The 25,852-nt window shown below is 48.5% G+C and overlaps 2 protein-coding genes across 2 annotated transcripts in view; both read left to right on the top strand.

Annotated features, from left to right (window-relative positions):
- LOC144502412 (ral guanine nucleotide dissociation stimulator-like) overlaps positions 1–25,852 on the top strand; it is a 301,219-nt gene that overhangs the window by 118,204 nt on the left and 157,163 nt on the right. The window lies entirely within an intron of this gene.
- ptrh1 (peptidyl-tRNA hydrolase 1 homolog) lies at positions 8,503–24,366 on the top strand. The gene is made up of 5 exons (XM_078227526.1): positions 8,503–8,759; positions 13,160–13,379; positions 19,791–19,893; positions 21,485–21,530; positions 24,124–24,366. The coding sequence occupies exons 1-5, from the start codon at positions 8,517–8,519 to the stop codon at positions 24,364–24,366; spliced, it is 855 nt and encodes a 284-aa protein (XP_078083652.1). The 5' UTR covers positions 8,503–8,516.

The following is a 25,852-nucleotide window of genomic DNA, read 5'->3' as shown; positions in this document are numbered from 1 at the left end:
CTGTGGGCTCCTCTCAGGGTGCTCTGCCAAGGGCAGGAACCCCTCTGCCCCTCTGCCAGTGGCTGCTGCCTCTAAGGATGCCCAGCCATGGGGCTGGATGCTCCACCCCAGCTGAAGCCAATCAGGCATCGGTGACCAGAGCGCCAAGATCATCACAGCTACCATGACAACAATGGACTGCCTCCATTTCCCCGCCCCAATCTTTCCTCCTATTTTATCCTCCGTTTCCTTACATTTTCTCCCCCTTTGCTTCCCTTCCCTCCCTTTTCTCAATTTTATCCCTCTCACCCTCCCCCCACATCTTCATCTGTCACAGTTTACCCTCTGATTTCAGTTTCTCTGCCGTTTGGCCATTCACACCTTCTATTCTCTCTGTGGGCTGCCATTAGCAGCCTTTCCCCTGGTTTCTGTGGCTATGACTCATCTTTCATTCCCTCACCCTACAGTATAAATATCTCCCACTTTCGATGCCTTTTAGCTTTGACAAAGGGACATCTGGACTCAAAACGTCAGCTCTTTTCTCTCCTCACAGATGCTGCCAGACCTGCTGAGATTTTCCAGCATTTTCTCTTTTGGCTGCCTCCATTACCCCAGCCAGCGAGGGGGAGGGGGGCACCGAGACACAGCACCCAAGGCATCTTAGGCACAACAGGGGTGCATCCCGCGACATTATTTCAGTTCGTGACTTGGAGTTTTGTGTTAGGTTTGGAATATTTGGACGCTCTTTTTGTGTTAATGTGACCTCACACAGACACGTTCCTTGATTCAGTGGGTTGGGTTTGCCGTGTGCTTTGTACACTGGCCAGATGTTGAACACATCTGTAATGTGAGGGGTTTGCGTGCTGCGGCATTCCTGCGTTGGGCTCGAAAGGGAAGTTTCGTTGTGAGCGGGACATTCCCACTGGATTGAGTCAGCCTCCACGCCTTGGCTGAAGGTTCGCTGGATCAATGCATCCCTCGCATCCCTAATCCCTCTATGAATAGACTCACAGAATCCCTACAGTGCAGAAGGAGGCCATTCGGCCCATTGAGTCTGCATCAACCACAATCCCACCCAGGCCCCATCCTATCTCAGTAACCACATGCATTTACCCTAGCTCGTCCCCCTGACACGAAGGGGCCATTTAGCATGGCCAATCCACCTAACCCACACATCTTTGGAGTGTGGGAGGAAACCCACGCAGATACGGGGAGAACGTGCAGACTCCGCACAGACAGTGACCCAAGCCGGGAATCGAACCCAAGTCCTTGGCACTGTGAGGCAGCAGCGCTAACCACTGTGCCACCGTGCTGCCCACAATGAACCAGTTCCCTGCCTCAAAGTCCTCGTCCTGCGCGATCCCAAGATCATCCTCCGACCCATCACCGGAGTCATCCTCCATGAATTGTGAACCTGCCTCGCTCCCCTCAACCTCCACCGGGTCCCCCTCCTTGACAGAGTGAGATTGTGAAGGGGATCATCCAGACTCGGAACGTTGGTTCTATTCTCTCCCCACAGATGCTGTCAGACCTGCTGAGATTTTCCAGCATTTTCTGTCAGATTCCAGCATCCGCTGCATTTTGCTTTTATCGTTATGTTAAACGTGACCTGGTTCAACCTAAACTGGAGTTTGTTTCCAGTTCTGGGCACCAGACTTTGGGAAGGAGGGAAAGTGGGAGCAGGTGTAGACCATTCGGCCCATCAAGCCTGCTCCACCATTCAATGTGATCGTGGTTGATCCTTGATAGAGTCATAGAATCACTACAGTACAGGAGGTGGCCATTCGGCCCATCGAGTCTGTACCGACCACAATCCGACATAGGCCCTATTCCCGTAACCCCATGCAGCTACCCTGCTAATCCCCCTGACACTAGGGTCAATTTAGCATAGCCAATCAACCTAACCCGCACACCTCGATGCCATATCCCTGCATTCTCCCCATTCACCTTAATGCCATTAGAGTCTGAAGAAGCAAAGGCATTAGAGAGAGCGCAGAAAAGATTGATGAGGCTGGTTCCATGGATGAGAAATTTCAGTCACGTCGACAGATCGGAGAGGACTGTTATCCTGGGAGAAGAGAGAGTTGAGAGGAGTTTTGAAGGAGGTGTTCAAAACCAGGTGAGGTCTGGACAGATTAGATAGGGAGAAACTCTTCCCAAAGAGAGGATAAAAGCAAATTACTGCCAATGTTGGAATCTGAAACCAAAAGAGAAAACGCTGGAAAATCTCAGCGGGTCTGGCAGCATCTGTAAGGAGAGAAAAGAGCTGATGTTTCGAGTCCAGACGACCCCTTTGTCAAAGCTAAAAGGCAGAGAAAGTGGGAGATATTTATACTGCAGGGGGGAGGGAATGGAAGATGAGTCATAGTCACAGAAACCAGGGGAAAGGCTGCTAATGGCAGCCCATAGAGAGAATAGAAGGTGTGAATGGCCAAACGGCAGAGAAGCTGAAATCAGAGGGTAAATTGTGACGGATGAAGATGTGGGGGGAGGCAGGGGGGAAAGAGAGGTAAAATAGAGAAACTGTTCCCGTTGGTGGAAGGATTGAGAACCAGAGGGCACAGATTGAATGTAATTGATGAAAGAAGTGATGGGAACACGAGGAAATCTTATTTTCACGCAGCAAGTGGCCAGGGTTTGGAGTGTTCCACCTGGGAGTGTGAAGGAGGTAGGGTTTTCAAAGGGGAATTGGGTCATTATCTGAAAAGGAAACCATTTGCAGGGCTGTGAGTGGAAGGCAGGGGAATGGTACTCGGTGAATATAGAAACATAAGACAATAGGTGCTGGAGAAGGCCATTCAGCCCTTCGAGCCTGCACCACCATTCAGTATGATCATGGCTGATGCACTCTCACTATCCCACTCTCGCTTTCTCTCCATACCCGCTGATCCCTTTAGCCACAAGGGCCACATCCAGCTCCCTCTTGAACATATCTAACTAACTGGCCCCAACGGCTTGAATTGTTCCTTCAGATGGGCCGAACGGCCTCTTTTTGTCCTTTAACCATTCTGCGTTGCTATTTTGATTATAGGCAAAATTAGGCAGAGGCTGGGATGAGCCTTCCAGGGTCGAATAGCCCTGATGGCACACGCTGTTTGGGTTGAGGCATACGAAACACTCTTGAGTGAGTCACCCAGGGGCAAATGGTGCCAGCTGGGGCAAAGAGGAAGAAGAACAGAATGGCAAGCGGTAGAAGTAGGCCATTCGGCCCCTTGAGCCCGCTCCTCCATTCAATAAGATCATGGCTCATCTGTTTGCATTGAGTTCCACATTCCCATCTATCCTCGGAAACCTTTGATTTACTTGTAGGTTGTGAACGAAGATTAATCCATCACTCAAACCAGCCTCCCATCCATTGACTCTGTCTACACTTCCCGTTGCCTCGGGAAAGCAGCCAGCATAATCAAGGACCCCACGAACCCCGGACATTCTCTCTTCCACCTTCTTCCGTCGGGTAAAAGATACAAAAGTCTGAGATCACGTACCAACCGACTCAAAAACAACTTCTTCCCTGCTAAAATCAGACTTTTGAATGGGCCTACCTTATACTAAACTGATCTTTCTCTACACCCTAGCTGTGACTGTAACACTACATTCTGCACCCTCTCCTTTCCGTCTCCCCTAAGTACTCTATGAACTGTATGCTTTGTCTGTATACCGCGCAAGAAACAATACTTTTCACTGTATCCCCAACACATGTGACAATAATAAATCAAATCAAATTAAAAGAATCTACAAAGATTTGAAACAGGAGCAGAAGGAGGCCATTCGGCCCTGGTCACTCATTCTGGGCAACAGTGCAAACCCGCAGCAAGGGGAGGAAGGAATCTACCGCGGTTGAAAACAAGGGCTGGCTTTAAATTCTACACTATGATCATACATTACCAAAGGAGAGAGAGCGCCAACCTAATCACCCAGACTTCCTCTGCTAATAAATGGAGAAATCTGCTTCACTTAATAAAGCGCAGATTAAATATCAGGTAACTCCCATTAGCACAGAGTGAAGTACTTTTCCATTCTCTGTCGCAGCGTTCTCAAAGGAACATCAAAGTAATAAATCAGTTCAGGAGCCTCAATGGTGCTAAACCAGTCACCATGGAAACACTGCCCGGCTGTAACTCCTGCCTCAGCGCTTGCTGTGAACGGTTCTGCTGTGAGGGTTCTAATCTCAATGCACAAAGTGGGAAGCGGCCTGGAGATTAGGGCCATCGTCCCACTGCCATTTCAAACAAAGTAAGAGTTTTAACAACACCAGGTTAAAGTCCAACAGGTTTATTTGGTAGCAAATGCCATTAGCTTTCGGAGCGCTGCTCCTTCGTCAGATGGAGTGGAAATCTGTTCCCTCAAACAGGGCACAGAGACACAAAATCAAGTTACAGAATACTGATTAGAATACAAATCTCTACAGCCAACCAGGTCTTAAAGATACAGACAATGTGAGGGAGCATTAAGCACAGGTTAAAGAGATGTGTATTGTCTCCAGACAGGACAGCCAGTGAGATTCTGCAAGTCCAGGAGGCAAGCTGTGGGGGTTACTGATAGTGTGACATAAACCCAACATCCCGGTTGAGGCCGTCCTCATGTATGCGGAACTTGGCTGTCAGTTTCTGCTCAGCGACTCTGCGCTGTCGTGTGTCGTGAAGGCCGCCTTGGTCACGGGCATTCGGCCTCTGATCTTCGGGTAAGCGTTTTCCAAGGTGGCCTTCACGACACATGACAGCGCAGAGTCGCTGAATGGTCTCCTTCTACACTGTAGAGATTCTATGATTCTATGTGTATTGGGTACCCTGTACTCTACATAAGCACACACGCACACACACACAAACAATCTCACAGACACACTCCCAGGTACATTCATAAGCAGGCAGTTTCACACAGTCTCTTACAGACACATGCGCGTTCCACATATACTCATAAGGCACACAAAAACATACACACTCTCACACACACAGCCTTTCTCTCTCTCACACACACACACACGCTCACACTCACACACACGCTCACACACGCTCACACTCACACACATGCTCACACTCACACACACGCTCACACTCACACACACTCACACTCACGCTCACGCTCACACTCACGCTCACACTCACGCTCACACCCACGCTCACACACACTCACGCTCACACACACTCACACACACGCTCACACTCACACACACGCTCACACTCACACACACGCTCACACTCACACTCACGCACAGGGTGGGATTTTCTGGCTGCTCTCACCCCAAAATCGGAAAATCCTGCCTGAGGTCAACGAAACTTTGCATGGTTCATAGGTAAAGACTCGCATTCCAACCATTATTCTGTAAATTGAGTTTGTGTCTCTGTCTGCCCTGTTTGTGAGCAGATCTCCCACTCACCTGAAGATGGAGCAGTTCTCCAAAAGCTAGTGGCTTTTGCTACCAAATAAACCTGTTGGACTTTAACCTGGTGTTGTTAGACTTCTTACTGTGTTTACCCCAGTCCAACGCCGGCATCTCCACATTAAAGATAAAGGTGCAGCCTTGAAAGACCAAATAACATTTAATTTGGTCCCAGATTGTCTTCGAATAAGGGCAAAGCAGGAAGCTGCTGCCATCTACTGGTGAAATAGAGAATTTGACCAGTGTTAGATTGCGCTATCAGAAATCCTTTTACAAATCAAACAAATCATCTTAATCTTATCCATTTGGGGACAGGAAGGTTTGAGATTTGAGATTTGGCGGCACGCTGGCACGTTGGTTAGCACTGCTGCCTCACAGCGCCAGGGACCCAGGTTCAATTCCAGCCTCGGGCCACCGTCTGTGTGGAGTTTGCACATTCTCCTCGTGTCTGCGTGGGTTTCCTCCGGGTGCTCCGGTTTCCCCCCACAGTCCAAAGATGTGCGGGTTAGGTGTATTGGCCATGCTAAGTTGCCCCTTAGTGTCGGGGGCTAGCTGGGGTACATGCATGGGGTTATGGGGATAGGGCCGGGTGGGACTATGGTCGGTGCAGACTCGAATGGCCTCCTTCTGCACTGTAGGATTCTATGATTCTATGATTTGAGCCCTGCTTAGTTAATCTTCATGAGGGTACAATTGGCCTGGAAACTGAGAGGGGGAAATCTCGCCAGTGTTCCTTAAGTTTTAAGTTCATTTATTAGTGTTGCAAGTCGGCCTACATTAACACTGCAATGAAGTTACTGTGAAAATCCCCTCGTCACCACACTCCGGTGCCTGTACAGGTACACTGAGGGAGAATTTAGTGTGGCCAATGTACCTAACCAGCACGTCTTTGGGACTGTGGGAGGAAACCGGAGCACCTGGAGGAAACCCACGCAGACACAGGGAGGACATGCAGACTCCACACAGACAGTGACCTGAGGCTGGAATCGAACCCGGGTCCATGGCACTGTGAGGCAGCAGTGCTAACCACTGTGCCACTGTACATCCCCCTTGGGGGTGCGGGGGTGGGGGGGGGGGGGGAGGGGGGGCTGATAATTTGATATATTTGATTTGATTTATTATTGTCACATGTATTAGTATACAGTGAAAAGTATTGTTTCTTGCGCACTATACAAACAGAGCATACTGTTCATAGAGTACATAGGGGAGAAGGAATGGGGAGGGCGCACAATGTGGTGTTACAGTCATAGCTAGGGGGTAGAGAAAGATCAGCTTAATATAAGGTAGGTCCATAAAAGGATCCAAAAAGGGGCGGCAGAGTGGTTAGCACTGTTGCCTCAGGGACCTGGGTTCAATTCCTGACTTGGATCACTGTCTGTGTGGAGTCTGCACGTCCTCCCCATGTCTATGTGGGTTTCCTCCGAGTGCTCCGGTTTCTTCCCACAGTCCAAAAGACATACTGGTTAGGCGCATTGGCCATGCTAAATTCTCCCTCAGTGTACCCGAACAGGCGCCGGAGTGTGGCAACTAGGGGATTTCCACAGTAACTTCATTGCGGTGTTAATGTAAGCCTACTTGTGACTAATAAATAAATAAACTTTATGAGTTAGGGCTAAGTTTTTAGAACTAGAGTAAAAGATGGAATTAGAGGCATGCTGGGGACAGCTCGCGAGAAGTTGCCTCACTCCAGTGCCACCTGTTTTGATGATATGTAATGGTTCTATGCTGCCCCGGGTAAGTTTATATATGGTGGTGATGTGGTTAGGATCCTATCCAGTTGTGATACCCCCCCACCCCCTGCCAGCATACACCCCAATGTCCAGCATTGCCCGTGATTAATGTCCACTTGGGTGATGTACTTTACAGGGGACGGGGCTGTTAACTCCAGTCAGGTGGGTGCTACGCCTGAGGACACATGAATTAGAAGCATTTTCATTCACAAGAGAAGCTAATACATTCTTACATTTCATCTTTCCCTTCTGCCTCTGTGACACAAAGACTTCCACATCTCAACAGAACTTCCCAAAAAGTAACACATTCCTCACAGTGATATTCCTGTATCCATAGTGATTCCCAAAAAGTTACACATTCTTCACAGCGATATTCCTGTATCCAATACAGAGCTTCCCAAAAACAAAATTACACATTCTTTACAACAATATTGCTGAATCCATCAAACTTCCCAAAAAATTACACATTCCTCACGGCAATATTCCTGAACTTGGACAGAGATTCCCTAAAATTGCACATTCTTCACATCGATATTCCTGAATCCATAAGATTTTTCCAAAAGGTTACACATTCTTTGCACTGATATTCTTCAATCCAGAGATTCCCAAAAAGTTACCCATTCTTCGCAGCAATATTCCTGGTTCTAATTCCTTTAAAAGGTACCTGGATGAGTACTTGGCACGCCGTAACATTCAAGGCTATGGGCCAAGTGCTGGCAAGTGGCATCAGGTGGGCAGGTCAGGGCATTTCATGCGTCTGTGCAGACTCGATGGGCCGAAAGGCCTCTTCTGCACTGGAGTATTCTGTGATTCTGTGATTATGATGTGGAGATGCCGGCGTTGGACTGGGGTAAACACAGTAAGAAGTTTAACAACACCAGGTTAAAGTCCAACAGGTTTATTTGGTAGCAAAAGCCACACAAGCTTGTGTGGCTTTTGCTACCAAATAAACCTGTTGGACTTTAACCTGGTGTTGTTAAACTTCTTATTCTGTGATTATACAGAGCTTCCCAAACAATATTCCTGAATCCATAGAGATTCCCAAAAAGTTACACATTCTTCACAGCGGTATTCCTGAATCCTACTCCCCACCCAGGCCCCTGAAGGATCAGAATACAGCCAATGCCCGGGTGTGGGTTGAACACTGAGGATAGAGTGGATGGAGTATGGGGGGGAGAGTGAGAGAGGGGCAGGAGTTGAGAGTCAGGGGTGGAGACAAGAGAGTGAAAGGGACACAGTGAATAATGAAGGCAGCTTTGTGAGGTGTTGTGGTTTGAGATGTTTGCCAGTTAGCCTGGAGGGTGGGGGAGGGAAGGGGGGGGGGGTGAGTGGGGGTCAGACTGATGCAATGGGGGGGAGGGGGGGTGTTTGTGTCGTTGCCACACATTGCTACGTTAGCAATGGAGGGGACACTGGCCCCAGCAGTGTCGATGTGGCCACCCACCCAATCTGCAGTTACTTCCTCTTGCCCACCTCCCCTTCACTCGGCTGTGGACTCCCCCGATAGCCAACGATGCACAGAGGGAATGCCCGGCTCCAGAAAACACTCGACTCTCAAACAGGACAGCAGAGCTCCGCAGCGAACTGTCTCCAGCTGCCCCTGCTTGTGGCAGGTGTGCAGGCGCCTGCAGGACCTGGAACCTCCGCCTCCTGATAGTCTGCACAGGATAATGGTGCGGCTCTGCTTACTGCTCAGCGGGTATTAACACTGGCTAAAGCCCGGGGGAAGGGCATTCCCTCCCAGTATAGGAACTGGGAGCACTTACACCAGAGAGCTCTGACATACCAGAGGCATTTTATACCAGGGATCACACTGGGGGTATTTACACCAGGGATCACTCAGTCTCTGGGGGTATTTACACCAGGGATCACTCAGTCTCTGGGGGTATTTACACCAGGGATCACTCAGTCTCTGGGGGTATTTACACCAGGGATCACTCAGATTCTGGGGTATTTACACCAGGGATCACTCAGATTCTGGGGTATTTACACCAGGGATCACTCAGATTCTGGGGTATTTACACCAGGGATCACTCAGTCTCTGGGGGTATTTACACCAGGGATCACTCAGTCTCTGGGGGTATTTACACCAGGGATCACTCAGATTCTGGGGTATTTACACCAGGGATCACTCAGATTCTGGGGTATTTACACCAGGGATCACTCAGGCTCTGGGGGTATTTACACCAGGGATCACTCAGGCTCTGGGGGTATTTACACCAGGGATCACTCAGGCACTGGGGGTATTTACACCAGGGATCACACTGGGGGTATTTACACCAGGGATCACTCAGTCTCTGGGGGTATTTACACCAGGGATCACTCTGGGGTATTTACACCAGGGATCACTCAGTCTCTGGGGTATTTACACCAGGGATCACTCAGTCTCTGGGGGTATTTACACCAGGGATCACTCAGGGGTATTTACACCAGGGATCACTCAGACTCTGGGGTATTTACACCAGGGATCACTCAGACTCTGGGGTATTTACACCAGGGATCACTCAGTCTCTGGGGGTATTTACACCAGGGATCACTCAGTCTCTGGGGGTATTTACACCAGGGATCACTCAGTCTCTGGGGTATTTACACCAGAACTCTGGGGGCAGTAACATCAGGAATCACTCGAATTCTGGAGTCATTTCATTTGATTTGATTTATTTTTGTCACATATATTGGGATACAGTGAAAAGTATTGTTTCTTGCACGCTATACAGACAAAGCATACCATTCATAGAGAAGGAAAGGAGAGAGTGCAGAATGTAATGTTACTGTCATAGCTAGGGTGTAGAGAAAGATCAACTTTGTGTCAAATATGTAAGAGATTGAATTAGAACATTGTCAAGAGTTAGAAGCATAGAACGAGATCACTCAGAGGCATATGGGCCACTTGCCTTTATCAATTGAGGCATAGATTACAAAAGCAGGGAAGTCATGTTGGAGTTGTATAAAACTGTGGTGGGGCCACAGCTGGAGCACTGTGTGCAGTTCTGGTCGCCACATTATAGGAAGGATGTGATTGTACTGGAGAGGATGCAGAGGAGATTCACCAGGATGCTGCCTGGGGTGGAACATTTAAGCTATGAAGTGAGATTGGATAGGCTTGTGTTATTTTTGGCGGAGCAGAGAAGATTGAGGGGGCGACCTGATCGCGGTGTTGAGGGGCATGGACGGAGTGGATAAGGAGCAGCTGTTCCCCTTAGTTGAAGGATCAGTCACAAGGGGACATAGGTTCAAGGTGAGGGGCAGGAGGTTTAGGGGGGCTGTGAGAAAAAACCTTTTTACCCAGAGGGTGGTGAGGGTCTGGAATGCGCTGCCTGGGAGGGTGGTGGAGGCGGGATGCCTCACATCCTTTAAAAAGTACCTGGATGAGCACTCGGCACAGCATAACATTCAGAGCTATGGGCCAAGTGCTGGTAAATGGGACTAGGTGGGAGGTCAGGTGTGTCGGTGCAGACTCGATGGGCTGAAGGGCCTCTTCTGCACTGTATGATTCCATGATTCTCTGACTCTGGGAGCATTTACACCAGGGATCACTCAAATCCTGAGGATATTTACACCAGGGATTACACCCAGAGGCGAGGAACATTGATGAAGCAATTTTCACACAGAGCAAGAACTAAATACAGAGTTAAATATATATAAATCAACAGCAATAAATACAACAGAGAAACTGGCCAATGGGCCTAGGTCCACGCAGGTCATGACCCTGCACAGGACTCTTCCCCACTGCTGACATATATTTCTATTCCTTTCTCATTCCGACGCTCATCCAAATTTATGTGGTTTCCACTTTCTAACTGCACTATGAGTAAGAAAGAATCATAAAACATTAGCATGAGGGTGCAGCAAGTGATGAAGGAGGCAAGTGCAATGTTGTCTTTTATTTCTTGGAAAAGGACGATAGAATTATTAGGCAGGATTTTGTGGCCTCACTCGATCGAGACCAGAAATTCACACCTGAGGTCACCGGACATTTCCATTGTCCGCCCTCGCCCGCTCTCGCCCGCCCTCGCCCACCCTCGCCCGCCCTCGCCCGCTCTCGCCCGCCCTCGCCCACCCTCGCCCACCCTCGCCCGCTCTCGCCCGCCCTCGCCCGCTCTCGCCCGCTCTCGCCCGCCCTCGCCTGCTCTCGCCCGCCCTCACCCGCCCTCGCCCGCTCAGATTCCGTGGCTGGCGAGATGGTAGAATTCCAGCGATAGAGTCAGACATTACAGAAGTGGTGCTTCGGCCCATCGAGTTCTGCACCGACAAAACTACACTCGTCTCATTTGCCAGCATTTGGCCCAAAGCCTTGAACGTTGTGACATTCCAAGTGCTCACCCACGTACTTAAGTTTTTTTTAAAGTTTATTTATCAGTGTCACAAGTAGGCTTACATTAACATTGCAACAAAGTTACTGTGAAAATCCCCTAGTCGCCACACTAATGCCTGTTCGGGTACACTGAGGGAGAATTTAGCACGGCCAATACACCTAACTAGCACGTCTTTCCGACTGTGGGAGGAAACTGGAGCATCCGGAGGAAACCCACGCAGACACGGGGAGAATGTGCAGACTCCACTCAGACAGTGACCCAAGTCGGGAATCAAACCCGAGTCCCTGGCGCTGTGAGGCATCAGTGCTAGCCACCGTGCCGCCCTTCACTTTTTAAAGATGTGCAGGTTATGTGGATTAGCCATGTAAAATTACCCCTTAGTGTCCAAAGACGTGCAGGTTAGGTGGACAACCTCTAAGTAAACTGCAACTTCCAAATCGTCACGGTGGCACAGTGGTTAGCACTGCTGCCTCACAGTGCCAGGGACCCGGCTTGGGTCACGTGGAATTTACACGTTCTCTTCGTGGGTTCCTCTGGGTGCTCCAGTTCCTCCCACAGTCCGAAAAATGTGCTGGTTAGGTGCAGTGGCCTTGCTAAATTCTCCCTCAGTGTACCAAATGTGATGCCACTGTTTAAAAAAAGAGATAGACAAAAGGTGGGTAACTATAGGCCAGTTAGCTTAACTTCTGTAGTAAGGAAAATGCTTGAATCTATCATCAAGGAAGAAATAGCGAGACATCTGGATATAAATTGTCCCATTGGTAAGACACAGCATGGGTTCATGAAAGCCCATGTTTGATTAATTTGGTGGAATTCTTTGAGAACATTACATGTGCAGTGGACAACGGGGAACCTGTGGATGTGGTGTATCTGGATTTCCAGAAGGCATTTGACAAGGTGCCGCACCAAAGGCTGCTGCATAGGATAAAGGTGCACGGAGTTACGGATAATGTATTAGCATGGATAGACGATTGGTTAACTAACAGAAAGCAAAGAGTGGGGGTAAATGGGTGTTTTTCTGGTTGGCGATCAGTGACTAGTGCTGTGCCTCAGGGATCAGTGTTGGGACTGCAATTGTTTACAATTTACATAGATGATTTGGAGTTGGGGACCAAGTGTGGGGTGTCAAAATTCACAGATGACACTAAGATGGGTGGAAGAGCAAAGTGTGCAGAGGACGCTGAAAGTCTGCAAAGGGATATAGATAATCTAAGTGAGTGGATGAGGGTCTGGCAGATGGAGTACAATGTTGGTAAATGTGAGGTCATCCATTTTGGTAGGAATAACAGCAAAATGGACTATTATTTAAATGGTAAAAAATTGCAGCATGCTGCTGTGCAGAGGGACCTGGGTGTCCTTGTGCAAGAATCACAAGGAGTTGGTTTGCAGGTGCAGCAGGTAATTAAGAAGGCAAATGGAATTTTGTCCTTTATTGCTAGAGGGATGGAGTTTAAAAACAGCGAGATTATGTTGCAGCTGTATAAGGTGCTGGTGAGGCCACACCTGGAGTACTGTGTACAGTTTTGGTCTCCTTACTTGAGAAAGGATATACTGGCACTGGAGATTATCCCACAAGGGGAAACATTCGGTCTACATTTACTTTATAAATCCCTTTTGAAATTTTAGACACCTCGATCAGATCCCCACTCGTCCTTCTAAACTCCAGCAAAGCAGCGACTGGATAAAGCACTCAAGCACCTTTGGGGGAAGAGGTTCCCCACGTTATTTCATTTCTGTCAGTGCTTTCTATCTTTCAGGTGGTGGGGATGGGCAACTATCAGATACAGAGCAGTCGGTGCAGTGTGGGAATGGCCACTGTCAACATTCTGGCTCTTAAGCTGAACGTCGATCGCAATTGGCATCTTGATCGAAGGTGTGACGGGAAGGTTATGGTTACAGTAACTGGGCACTATCAAATCGTCCTGCTGAAACCGCAGCAGCTAATGAAAATGAATGGAGTCAGTGTCAGGCTGGCAGGCAAGTCATCCTTTCGTTTTAAACCCCCATCATCCCCCCCCCCCCCCTCGTCATCCTCCCCATCGCCCCTGCTCCCCCCCACCCACTGCTCTGAAGGGTATAGATAGGGTGAACAGTGGGAAGTTTTTTCCCAGGTCGGAGGTGACGATCACGAGGGGTCACGGGCTCAAGGTGAGAGGGGCGAAGTATAACTCAGATATCAGAGGGATGTTTTTTACACAGAGGGTGGTGGGGGCCTGGAATGCGCTGCCAAGTAGGGTGGTGGAGGCAGGCACGCTGACATCGTTTAAGACTTACCTGGATAGTCACATGAGCAGCCTGGGAATGAAGGGATACAAACGATTGGTCTAGTTGGACCAAGGAGCGGCACAGGCTTGGAGGGCCGAAGGGCCTGTTTCCTGTGCTGTACTGTTCTTTGTTCTTTGTTCTCCACACCCTTCCTGCCTCCTGCAAGTCCAGACAGCGCAGAACCCAACGATTGGAGGTCTTTGTTGGTGACAGCGAAATTGGGAGTCAAGGGCCAATTGACTTGCTTGGAATCAGACATCCAATTTCATTCATGAGGTCTTGGAATTTTGAGAGGGCATTCCCGAGGAAAGTGAGGGATTTTCTTTTTGGAGAGAAGTAAGCCCCAGGAGAATTTTTAAAAAAACGCAAGACCATATCACCATCGTGCCAAAGTACAGCTCCAGATACAACCTTGCCTTAACAGGGGAGCTGAGAATGTGCATGTTGCCCAGTAACGTGAGTAAGGGGTGGAGGGGCACACACACAATGGGCTTTTTAAAAATTAATTCGTGGACATGGGCGTCGCTGGCTGGCCAGCATTTATTGCCCATCCCTAACTGCCCTTGGAGGGCAGTTGAGAGTCAACCACATTGCTGTGGCTCTGGAGTCACATGTAGGCCAGACCGGATAAGGACGGCAGATTTCCTTCCCTAAAGGACATTAGTGAACCAGATGGGTTTTTCCAACAGTCGACAATGATTTCATGGTCATCAGTAGATTCTTAATTCCAGATTTTTTTTATTGAATTCAAATTCCACCATCTGCCGTGGCGGGATTCGAACCTGGGTCGCCAGAACATTAGCTAAGTTTCTGGATTAATAGTCTAGCAATAATACCACTCAGCCATCGCCTTCCCTTGACCGAGTGGCCTGGGCTACAGAGACTGGGCTGAGCAGCTTCCTTCTCTGCTGGGGCGATTCTGCGATTTTCTTCAGAGATTTTTCCCACTGCTGTCTTCCCTGGGATGGCAGGGTGGCACAGTGGGTTAGCACTGCTGCCTCACAGCGCCAGGGACCCAGGTTCAATCCCCGGCTTGGGTCACTGGTCACTGTCTGTGTGGAGTCTGCACGTTCTCCCCCCGTCTGCGTGGGTTTCCTCCGGGTGCTCCAGTTTCCTCCCACAGTCTGAAAGACGTGCTGGTTGGGTGCATTGACTCGAACAGACGCCGGAGTGTGGCAACTAGCGGAAATTCACAGTAACTTCATTGTAGTGTTAATGTAAGCCTTACTTGTGACTAATAAATAACCTTTACTTTAATGTCCCACAGGGATACGAATGAAGAGCAAGAACCCAGATTGATTTTTCTCCTCGCTAGCCCAGATCGCTGACTCAAATTATAATGTGGCGATTGTTGGCCTGAACTGTATAGGAGAGGGAGCAACCCAGGGTGACACAGTGCCACACAATGTGGTGCATTTACCCCACTGATTTGATTTGATTTGATTTATTATTGTCACATGTATTGGGATACAGTGGAAAGTATTGTATCTAATGCGCCAGCAGACAAAACATAGCATTCATAGAGTACATAGGGGAGACGGAAAGGAGAGAGTGCAGAATGTAGTGTTGTAATTACAGATAGGATGTAGAGAAAAAGCAGCATAATATATGGTAGGTCCATTCAAAAGTCTGATGATAGCAGGGAAGAAGCAGTTCTTGAGTTGGTTGGTACGTTTTAAGTTTATTTATTAATGTCACAAGTAGGCTTACATTAACACTGCAGTGAAGTTACCTTGAAAATCCCCTAGTCGTCACACTCCGGCGCCTGTTCGGGTACACTGAGGGAGAATTTAGCACGGCCAATGCACCCTAACCAGCACGTCTTTTGGACTGTGGGAGGAAACATGGGTAGAATGTGCAGACTCCACACAGACAGTGACCCAAGCTGGGAATCGAACCCGGGTCCCTGGCGCTGTGAGGCAGCAGGGTTAACCACTGTGCCATCATACATGTTCTCAGACTTTTGTATGTCTTTCCCAACAGAAGAAGGTGGAAAACATTATTAGAAAGTTGAAGTGAGTTAGTGTTAAGTTTTAAGAGCATGGAGCAAGAGTAAAAGATAGAATGAGAGGGCATGCTGGCGTCAGCTCACAAGAAGTCTCCACGTTCCGGAGCCATCTTGAAATCTTTTGCCACGCTGACCTTTATCTTTTATTACAGAGACAAGAGTAAAGCATTCTTTGCCCCCAAGAGAGCACACGCTTGTCCAAGCTTTTCCATCCAGCATGCTCTTGCTCTTCCAAAATTGACCAAATGTAATTGTAAACTTACCTGAACTTGACATTATTCAAAGTGGCATCTCCAGTCCAATTAGGTGCTGGATTTGACCCACTCATTGCCTCCTTGCCTCTGAGTCAGATTTGCAATCCACCATTTGAACCCATAATCTTGGCCGACACTTGGATAGAAACATAGAAACTAGAAGTAGGAGTAGGCCATTTGGCCCTTTTGAGCCTGCTCCGCCATTCATCTCGATCAAATTCAATATCTTGATTCCGCCCCCACTTCCCCCCATATCCTGTGATCCCTTTAGCCCCAACAGCCACATCCATATTCTTCTTGAAATCACACAACGTTTTGGCCTCAGATTCTTTCTGTGGTAGTGAATTCCACACATTCACCACACTCTGGATGTCTGTGTGGAGATTGCACATTCTCCCCGTGTCTGCATGGGTTTCCTCCGGATGCTCTGGTTTCCTCCCACAGTCCAAAGATGTGCGGATTAGATGGATTGGCCATGCCCCTTAGTGTCAGGGGGACGAGCTAGGGTAAATACATGGGGTTATGGGGTAATGGGGACAGGGCCTGGGTGGGATTGTGGTCGGTGCAGACTCAATGGGCTGACTGGCCTCCTTCTGCACTGTAGGATTCTATGACTCTATGAAATTTCTCCTCACCTCTTATCCTCAAACTATGACCCCTAGTTCTGGACGCCCCCACCATCAGGAACATTCTTTCTGAATCTACCCTGTCTAACCCTGTTAGAATTTTCCAAGTTTCTATGAGATCCCCTCTCGCTCTTCTAAACTCCAGTGAATTATGCAGTTCTGAGGGAGCACTGCATTGGTAAAAGAGCTCCTTTTACTTTTCAGATCACTGTGTGCTGTGATCACCCCACTGTGGGTGTGAATTTTGCTGCCTTTAATCTTGGTCCTTAAATAATTTGGCCTTTGGCTTTTAGGCTGAGTCTGGGGTCTGTGGGAGTGTTATATATCCACCAGTTCAGATCCACATGAGTATGTAATGTAATCCCAAACTCTCTTCATCAAACATATTGAGGATGTGAATTCTTTGTCCTCCGGTTCATGCTGCCTTCTCGGTGATGCTGTGCAGAAGGTTGTGTTTCTCTTTATGGGGAATGAGAGAGGGTCACCTATTAAATTGGGCATCGTGAAGTGATCTGGATCGGGTTGGTCAGATGGCCAGATCAGTGGCAGATAGAATTTCATCTTGAAAAGTGCAAGGTGATGCACTTTGGAAGGAGCAACAAGACAAAGGAGTACGCAGTGAATGGCAGAACACTAGGAAGCTCAGAGGGATTTGGAGATACATGCCCACAGAACCCTGAAGGCTGCAAGACAGGTTAATAGGGTAGTTCAGAAGGTGTATGGGACACTTGCCTTTCTTTATCAGTTGTCATGATGTGGAGATGCCGGCGTTGGACTGGGGTGGGCACATTAAGAAGTCTCACACCGGGTTAATTTGGATTCACGAGCTTTCGGAGTGCTCCACTCACCTGATGAAGGAGCAGCGCTCCGAAAGCTCGTGTTTCCAAATAAACCTGTTGGACTTTGACCTGGTGTTATGAGACTTCTTACTTTATCAGTTGTGACACAGATTATAAGAGTAGGGAGATTATGTTGGAGCTGTACAAAACTTTGTGAGGCCACAGCTGGAGGAGTGTGTGCAGTTCTGGTCGCCACATTATAGGAAGGATGTGATTGCACTGGAGGGGATGCAGAGGAGATTCACCAGGATGCTGCCTGGGATGGAACATTTCAACTGTGAAGAGAGGCTGGATAGTCTTGGGTTGTTTTCTCTGGAGCAGAGGAGGCTGAGGGGGCCACCTGATTGAGGGGTATAAGATTATGAGGGGTATTGGCAGGATGGATAGGAAGCAGCTGTTCCCCTGAGTTGAAGGGTCAATAATGAGGGGGCATTAATTTAAGGTGAGGGGCAGGAGGTTTAGGGGGGATGTGTGGAAAAACCTTTCTACCCAGAGGGTGGTGAGGGTCTGGGACGCGCTGCCTGGGAGGGTGGTGGAGGTGGGATGCCTCACATCCTTTAAAAAGTACCTGGATGAGCACTTGAAATGTCAAAACATTCAAGTCCATGGGCCAAGATTACACGGGCAAGTTTCAGGTTCCTTGGATCCACTGGAGGTACGGTGTTCTCTGATTGGCACACAGTGGCACATTGCTGGTTGTCTCAGAGACCATCGGTTATGGGATATAGCACTGGACATGCTGGGAGAGAGAAAGCAATGTCATAGAATCATAGAATCCCTACAGTGTAGAATGAGGCCATTCGGCCCATCGAGTCTGCACCGACCACAATCCCACCCAGGCCCTACCCCCATGACCCAATGCATTTACCCTAGCTAGTCCCCCTGACACTAAGGGCCAATTTAGCATGACCAACCCGCACATCTTTGGATTGTGGGAGGAAACCAAAGCACCCGGAGGAAACCCACGCAGACACGGGGAGAACGTGCAGACTCCACACAGACAGTGACCCAAGACGGGAATCGAACCCGGGTCCCTGGCGTTGTGAGGCAGCGGTGCTAACCACTGTGCCACTGCGCCGCCCCACAGTGTCCTGTATCCACAATAAGCAAGGAGATCACTTCTCCCCTCCTGTCCTTCTCTGTTGCTGCTGTCCTTCTCCCATTCCTTGCCCAGACAAAGGAGGCCCCTTTGCCAATAAGCCGGCACTCCCTTTCTCCTGTGGCACAGCACTCTCTTTTCAGGCGAGGTCCTCAGAGAATTTCCAGAATAAATGGTGCGCGATAAGTCATAGAGTCATAGAGGTTTACAGCATGGAAACAGGCCCTTCGGCCCAACTTGTCCATGCCGTCCTTTTTTTTAAACCACTAAGCTAGTCCCAATTGCCCGCGTTTGGCCCATATCCCTCTATACCCATCTTACCCATGTAACTGTCTAAACGCTTTTTAATAGACAAAATTGTACCCGCCTCTACTACTGCCTCTGGCAACTTGTTCCAGACACTCACCACCCTCTGTGTGAAAAAATTGCCCCTCTGGACCCTTTTGTATCTCTCCCCTCTCACCTTAAACCTATGCCCTCTAGTTTTAGACTCCCCTACCTTTGGGAAAAGATGTTGACTATCTAACTGATCTATGCCCCTCACTATTTTATAGACCTCTATAAAAGGTCTCCTACGCTCCAGGGAAAAGAGTCCCCAGTCTATCCAACCTCTCCTTATAACTCAAACCATCAAGTCCCAGTAGCATCCTAGTAAATCTTTTCTGCACTCTAGTTTTACCTTAATAATCTGGTTTATTCTTGCTAAAGTTGGTTAGTCTTGATAAAGTTGTTCTGGAAAGTCTCTCAATGTCTTCACAGCTCCGGCAGTTCTGATAATAATGGTTGAAGTCAACTCAAACTCTGTGTTTACTCCCAACTAGTTGGTCACCGTTAAGAGAGGGTGCTAACGGAGGTACTAGCCACAAAAAAAATCCTGAAATCACTTTGAGAGGGGGTTATCTGTTCAACCAGCCTTTAGGCTAAGATCAAGGGTCAGATCAAGCCCAGGATAGGGTGCGATGCCTTATCTTGCCAGCTTGGATCTTGTTTGTCTCTCTTGTGGGGCTCATGAATTGGATTCAGTTGGATTTTGAATTTGGATTTTGGAGCAAGCAGGGAATGGATTTGGGTTTTCCCGGTCCACTCTGAGCATTGGCTTTGTAACTTCAAGAATGGAGTAAAAAATGTTTTTAAAAAATGTGGTCAGAACTGACGTTTCAGCTAAAGATCTCAAACCAAACGATTGGATGAATTTTGCTCCTTCCCGACTCTCAATGCAGTTTGTTATAGTTATGAGAATAGGTGAAGGTGTATTTAAACGTTATAATATAAAATCATCTCCTCTTTTTGTCCTCAGCTGAAGTATATCAGGTCGAACCAGAGGACATTTTCATTGTTCATGACCAGATATATATGCCGCTGGGGATGTATCTTATCACAAGCAAAGAGGAAAATATAAGGTACATTAATTGCTTAAAGACAATCCATAATTTCATCAGCCTTCAACTCACATGATTGAGGACACTGATTCTGTACAGTTACCCGTAACGGTTTCTGCCCCCGCCACCTCGAGTTTCCCGCGGTTTGATCCGTGGTCCTATTCTTTTACATCATCCGTGTTTTGACCGTTGTTGAAATCATCAGTATCCACTCAGTCACTTTGCGCACGTAAGGGTGGCACAGTGGCACAGTGGTTAGCACTGCTGCCTCATGCCAGGGACCCGGGTTCAATTCCTGGCTTGGGTCACTGTCTGTGTGGAGTTTGCACATACTCCCCGTGTCTGCGTGGGTTTCCTCCGGGTGCACCGGTCTCCTCTCACAGTCCAAAGATGTGCGGGTTAGGTGGATTGGCCATGCTAAGTTGCCCCTTTGTGTCAGGGGGACTAGCTCGGGCAAATGCATGGGGTTATGGAGATTGGGCCTGGGTGGGATTGTGGTTGGTGCAGACTCGATGGCCCGAATGGCCTCCTTCTGTAATGTAGGTTTCTATGCTTTAAAATATGTTGGTGAAATGCAGCTTCACCTTTCATAGAATCACTACAGTGCAGAAAGAGGTCATTCAGCCCATCGAGCCTGCACTGACCACAATCCCACCCAGGCCCAATCTCCATAACCCCATGCATGAGAGGCTTGGAGCTCCACGCCATTAATAATAGGCAGGAAAGACACAGTTTATAAATTAACTGCCACTCCCCCCAACCTTTTGTTAACACTCCAAAGGCAATTTAAAGTTTATTTATTAGTCACAAGTAGGCTTACATTAACACTGCAATGAAGTTACTGTGAAAATCCCCAAGCCATCACACTCTGGCGCCTATTTGGGTACACTGAGGGAGAACTTAGCATGGCCAATGCACCTAACCAGCACGTCTTTCGGACTGTGGGAGGAAAGCGGAGCACCGGGAGGAAACCTACACAGACACGGGGAGAACATGCAGACTCTCCCCAGGCAGTGACCCAAGCGGGAATTGAACCCGGGTCCCTGGCGCTGTGAGGCAGCAGTGCTAACCACTGCCCCACGGTGCCATCTATAGGGCACAATCTGACTGGCCAATTATTACTCCGCTGCTGCTGGAAACGAGGACGGAGAATTTGGCGCTCAGCCAAATCTCTGTTCGCCGCAGCGGGACTGGGGAATCCCGCCGGCTTGAATGGCCATAAGATTCCACCCAATGTCTTCCCCAGTGGCCCCTCTCTCTAAGACTGCAGTATATTACACATGAGTCCCTGCCTGTGATTCCCACAGGTTGGGGAGAATAGATATGCCTAAAAGTAGCTCAATTGCAAAAGGGTCACTTTACGCGGTGCATGGACAATCGAGAATCTAGCCTCCGATCATCATTTCCTTGCCTTCTGTTGCTGGAGCGCAAAAAAGGGGAAGCAGACAGCACTCGATCAACATCCCTCAGTCAAATAGGTCATGGGTGAAGGCAGAGGGACACAGCAGTAGGTACGCTGATGGCCACAGGTGACTGGGAGGCTGGCCACAACTATCTGCTGGGTCGTTTTGACTGTAACGTCGTTCTAAATCCGCGTCTGCTTTTCTTCCAGGAACCACAGTGGAGTAATTTCCTGCATGAAGGAACTGAAAAGCAATGTGAGTATCTACGTGGCAGGAAGAGGGACAACAAATCTTTCTTGGATGCAGTTGAGTTTCTGTAGCTGTGGCCATCTTGTGACCAGACTTGGCACTGTTTAAGGAAATGCTGGGAATAGACGGAAAGTTCGCGTATGCACAATGGCGCAGCTACACACAACGACACAGCAAGCCCGTTCCGTGTTGTTGTGTGTGTATGGGGGGGAGGGGGGGGGTGTGTGTGGGGGAGGGGGTGGAGTGTGGGGGAGGGGGTGGAGTGGGGGGGAGGGGTTGGAAGTGGGACAGTTTGATCAGGCCCTTGTCCACACATTTATGGACCAGACTATGATTGTACGATCAAGCTGTGTTTCATCTGTGTACAATTAGGCAATGTTTCAAACACGCACACAGTCCAATCCAGTGTTGGAAACCAAAACACAACAGTTACCATGTGGTCTTTTCCAATTTCAAAAAAATTCATTCATGGGCGTCGCCGGCCGGCCAGCATTTATTGCCCATCCATAGTTGCCCGAAGGCAGTTGAGAGTCAACCACATTGCTGTGGCTCTGGAATCACATGTAGGCCAGATCGGGTAAGGACGGCAGATTTCCTTCCCTCAAGGACATTAGTGAACCAGATGGGTTTTTCCAACAATGGTTTCATGGTCAGCAGTAGATTTTTATTTCCAGATTATTTTTTATTGAATTCAAATTCCACCATCTGCCGTGGCGGGATTTGAACCCAGGCCTCCAGAACATTAACTAAGTTTCTGGATAATACCACTAGGCCATCACCTCCCCCTAAATTCAGATAGGTTCATAAGCAAATGACAGATTATCCCATGTGATGTACAAATGACTCCTGCTACAAAAATGAAACACTCTGGCTGAAAATCCTGATTATGGTTTTCTTACCATTGAGTATCTACCTCAATTCCTTCTTTTCCTTCCCAAACGTATTACCTCATACTAATTACAGTCAAATGGGCGACATGGACAAGTTGAGCCGAAGGGGCAGTTTCCATGCTGTAAACCTCTATAACTCTAATTCACTCAGATGTCAGTATCAAGAACCCTGAAGACCAATATAATAAATCTCTTCCTTCCTCTTTTGCCACAACATGACTATGAGTTCCAAAATCAGAGGGTAAGCTGTGTCGGTGTGATGTTTAGACATGTTTTAGGTTAGCCCGTGTGAGTGCTGTAACAATGACTAAAGTGAGGCTGTCCAAAACCCATTTCCTGTGTCATTGTACCAATACAGTAAGCAGTCTCACAACACCAGGTTAAAGTCCAACAGGTTTATTTGGAATCACGAGCCTTTGGAACGCTGCTCCTTCATCAGGTGCGTGGCTCTTGTTGGACTTTAACCTGGCGTTGTGAGTCTTCTTACTGTGCCCACCCCAGTCCAACGCCGGCATCTCCACATCATTGTACCAATAGATAGCAAGCAGATCATCCATTTTTGTTAGCTTTGAATCCAGGTCACACAGGTAAAGGAGAGAGACAAAATCATTTCCTGTGATAATTAGGATAAAGGCAAAATACTGCAGATGTTGGAATCTGAAACAATAACAGACAATGCTGGAAAATCTCAGCAGGTCTGACGTGATTTACCATGGCCAATCCACCTAACCTACACACCTTTATTTGATTTGATTTGATTTATTATTGTCACATGTATTAGTATACAGTGAAAAGTATTGTTTCTTGCGCTATACAGACAAAGCATACCTTTCATAGAGTACATAGGGGAGAAGGACAGCAGAGGGTGCAGAATATAATGTTGCAGTTACAGATAGGGTGTAGAGAAAGATCAGCGTAAGGGGTGGTACAGTGGCAGACCTTGGAACCTCAACAAATAAACATCTAGAAGATAGAGGAAGAGAGGGCAGTGTTTCTGCATTTCATATCCCATCACAGTTTAATGGATTTTCATTCATTAATCCTTGAGGAGTATGATTTGATTTGATTTATTATTGTCACATGTATTGGGATACAGTGAAAAGTATTGTTTCTTGCGCGCTATACAGTCAAAGCTATACTGTTCATACAGTACATAGGGGAGAAGGAAAGGAGAGAGTGCAGAATGTAGTGTTACAGTCATAACTAGGGTGTAGAGAAAGATCAACTTCATATAAGGTAGGTCCATTCAAAAGTCTGACGGTAACAGGGAAGGAGCTTGAATAGGTTGGTACGTGATCTCAGACAGCATCTGTGATAAGAGACTAGAACAAATGTTTCAAGCGCACATTCCGATCTCTTAATGGACACTCTTAGCACCTTTCTCAGCCTTTATTATCATCATTTATGTTTCCTTTGTCCATTCCATTCCTTCCAATTACAGCCCCCCCAACCCTCATAATATAAATCTTATCCGATCTTCCTTGTCTTCAGCCCTGATGAAGGGTCATCGAGACACGAAACGTTGGCTCGATTCTCTCTCCACAGACGCTGCCAGACCTGCTGAGACTTGCCAGCATTTCCCCACGATGACCGGTCTTCCTTTAACCAGTGGACCACGTTAGCCACGTACTCCTTCAAATCCGATTTCTTTGGAGTTAATTTCAAAGTAGCTTCCACGGTCGTGTGACAATCTCCTTGTGTCTTTAAAGATTATGCCACGTATCATGATAGGAATTGGCCCAGCCCCGCACACAACACGGCGTGGATTGCTTCATCACAAACTGGGACGTTTCAGTGAAGTCCAACAGCGCAAGTTGATGCAAGTGCTGGAGCAGTGCACTAATCATCTGCTGGAAAACCTGGGTAAACCAAGGGTGCAAGCGGGTGGTCTGGAGAAAATGCCCAGGTGTGCATTAAATGGTGAACTGCCACCTGATGGGAAAAGCAGTTGATGTAAATGTTAAACGTCATCAGTGGCTGGTGTTGACGAGAGACACAACCAAATAAAAACAGCGGTGCCCTGGCTGTTTCACTCTTTGTTTCTTTGGTGTTGTTCTTGCCCTCTCAAAGCTCTCTGCTTCCTGCACTCTTTTGCCCGTTTGATCTCTTATCCAGAATTCCCAAAACCAGCATTAGAATCGTAAATTAGTTTGCAAATTTATTCTGTTCTCCTCTCACCCGACGATAAGGGGAGGCGATTCTCCCAAAAAAATTCTAAGTGCCGATTTGGCGTACAAACTGGAGTACGTCCTGCTGTTTTTTTCAGCGGGATTTTCAAAATGAATCTCCCACACTTTGTGATGCACAGAGTGAATCACGCTAAAAATCTGTGGGCCTATTCCCGCTGGAGAGGCCAGCGCTGAGTGGGCCACTGCACACGCGCCGATCTGTCAGCGCCGAGATCGGCCCATGCTCAGTAGCCCTGCACTGTCGGCCACCCAATCGCTGGTCCATCCCGTGACCCCGATCGCTGGCCGATCCCGCGATCACTCCCCCTACCACCTGATCGCTGGCGTCCCGGACGTGTCCGGGCCAGCCCCAGCAGTCCCGGTCTCCCCAACCCTCCCCCACAGGCAGGCACACCCCCCCCCCCCACCCCAATGTCCAGCCCCGATCGCTGGCCTCCCTCCATCACTGACCAAAGTGCAGAGTGGCAACGGGACCCCCCCCCCCCCCAACCCACACCGATCGCCCCCAGAGGCCCCATCCCCTTGGTGCTGCCTGATGGGCAGTGCCATGGTGCTGCCTGGGCATTCCCACTTTGCCCCTTGGGCAGTGCCAGGGGACCAGGCTGGCAATGCCCAGGGGGTGTGCCCTCTTACCCCTGATACTTCTGGCAGGGGTCGTGGGGGGGGGGGGGGGTGGCTATTGAGCCTGGAGGCTTAATTCCCGGGCCTGCTAATGACATTAAAATACTAATTTGAATAATTTATTCAGCTCCGCGCTGATTTCTGGCGTGGACCTGACGGCGCTGGAAATCTAGTGGTCATAGACGTGGGGAGGCCGTGGCGCCCAGCAGGAAGCCCGCAACACGGCTTTCACTAATGTCTCCCGGCTGGGAGAATCGCCCCCAATAACTTTTCCCAGTGTATGTGCTTTGTCTATGCCACCACTCTGCATATGAACTGGGCATCAGAAAGCTATTTACTCTGTTAAGACAAAGAAAACCTGACCCAGATCCTCTTCCCAACTCCCGCACTTGCACATTTCCATGGGAGATGGGCCATTGGTGGTCTTGGAATGTTGAAATTGCTAGACCAAACCGTGGTGGCACAGTGGCACAGTGGTTAGCACTGCTGCCTCACAGCGCAAGGGACCTGGGTTCGATTCCTGGCTTTGAGTCAATGTCTGTGTGATGTTTGCACATTCTCCCTGTGTCTGCTTAGGTTTAGTCCCACACTCCAAAGACGTGCTGGTTAGGTGTATTGGCTATGCTAA

Source organism: Mustelus asterias, chromosome 13, assembly GCF_964213995.1.
Source record: "Mustelus asterias chromosome 13, sMusAst1.hap1.1, whole genome shotgun sequence".
Lineage (NCBI taxonomy): Eukaryota > Metazoa > Chordata > Chondrichthyes > Carcharhiniformes > Triakidae > Mustelus > Mustelus asterias.
The sequence above is the reverse complement of the archived record's forward strand: the minus strand, read 5'-3'. Positions and strand labels throughout refer to the sequence as shown.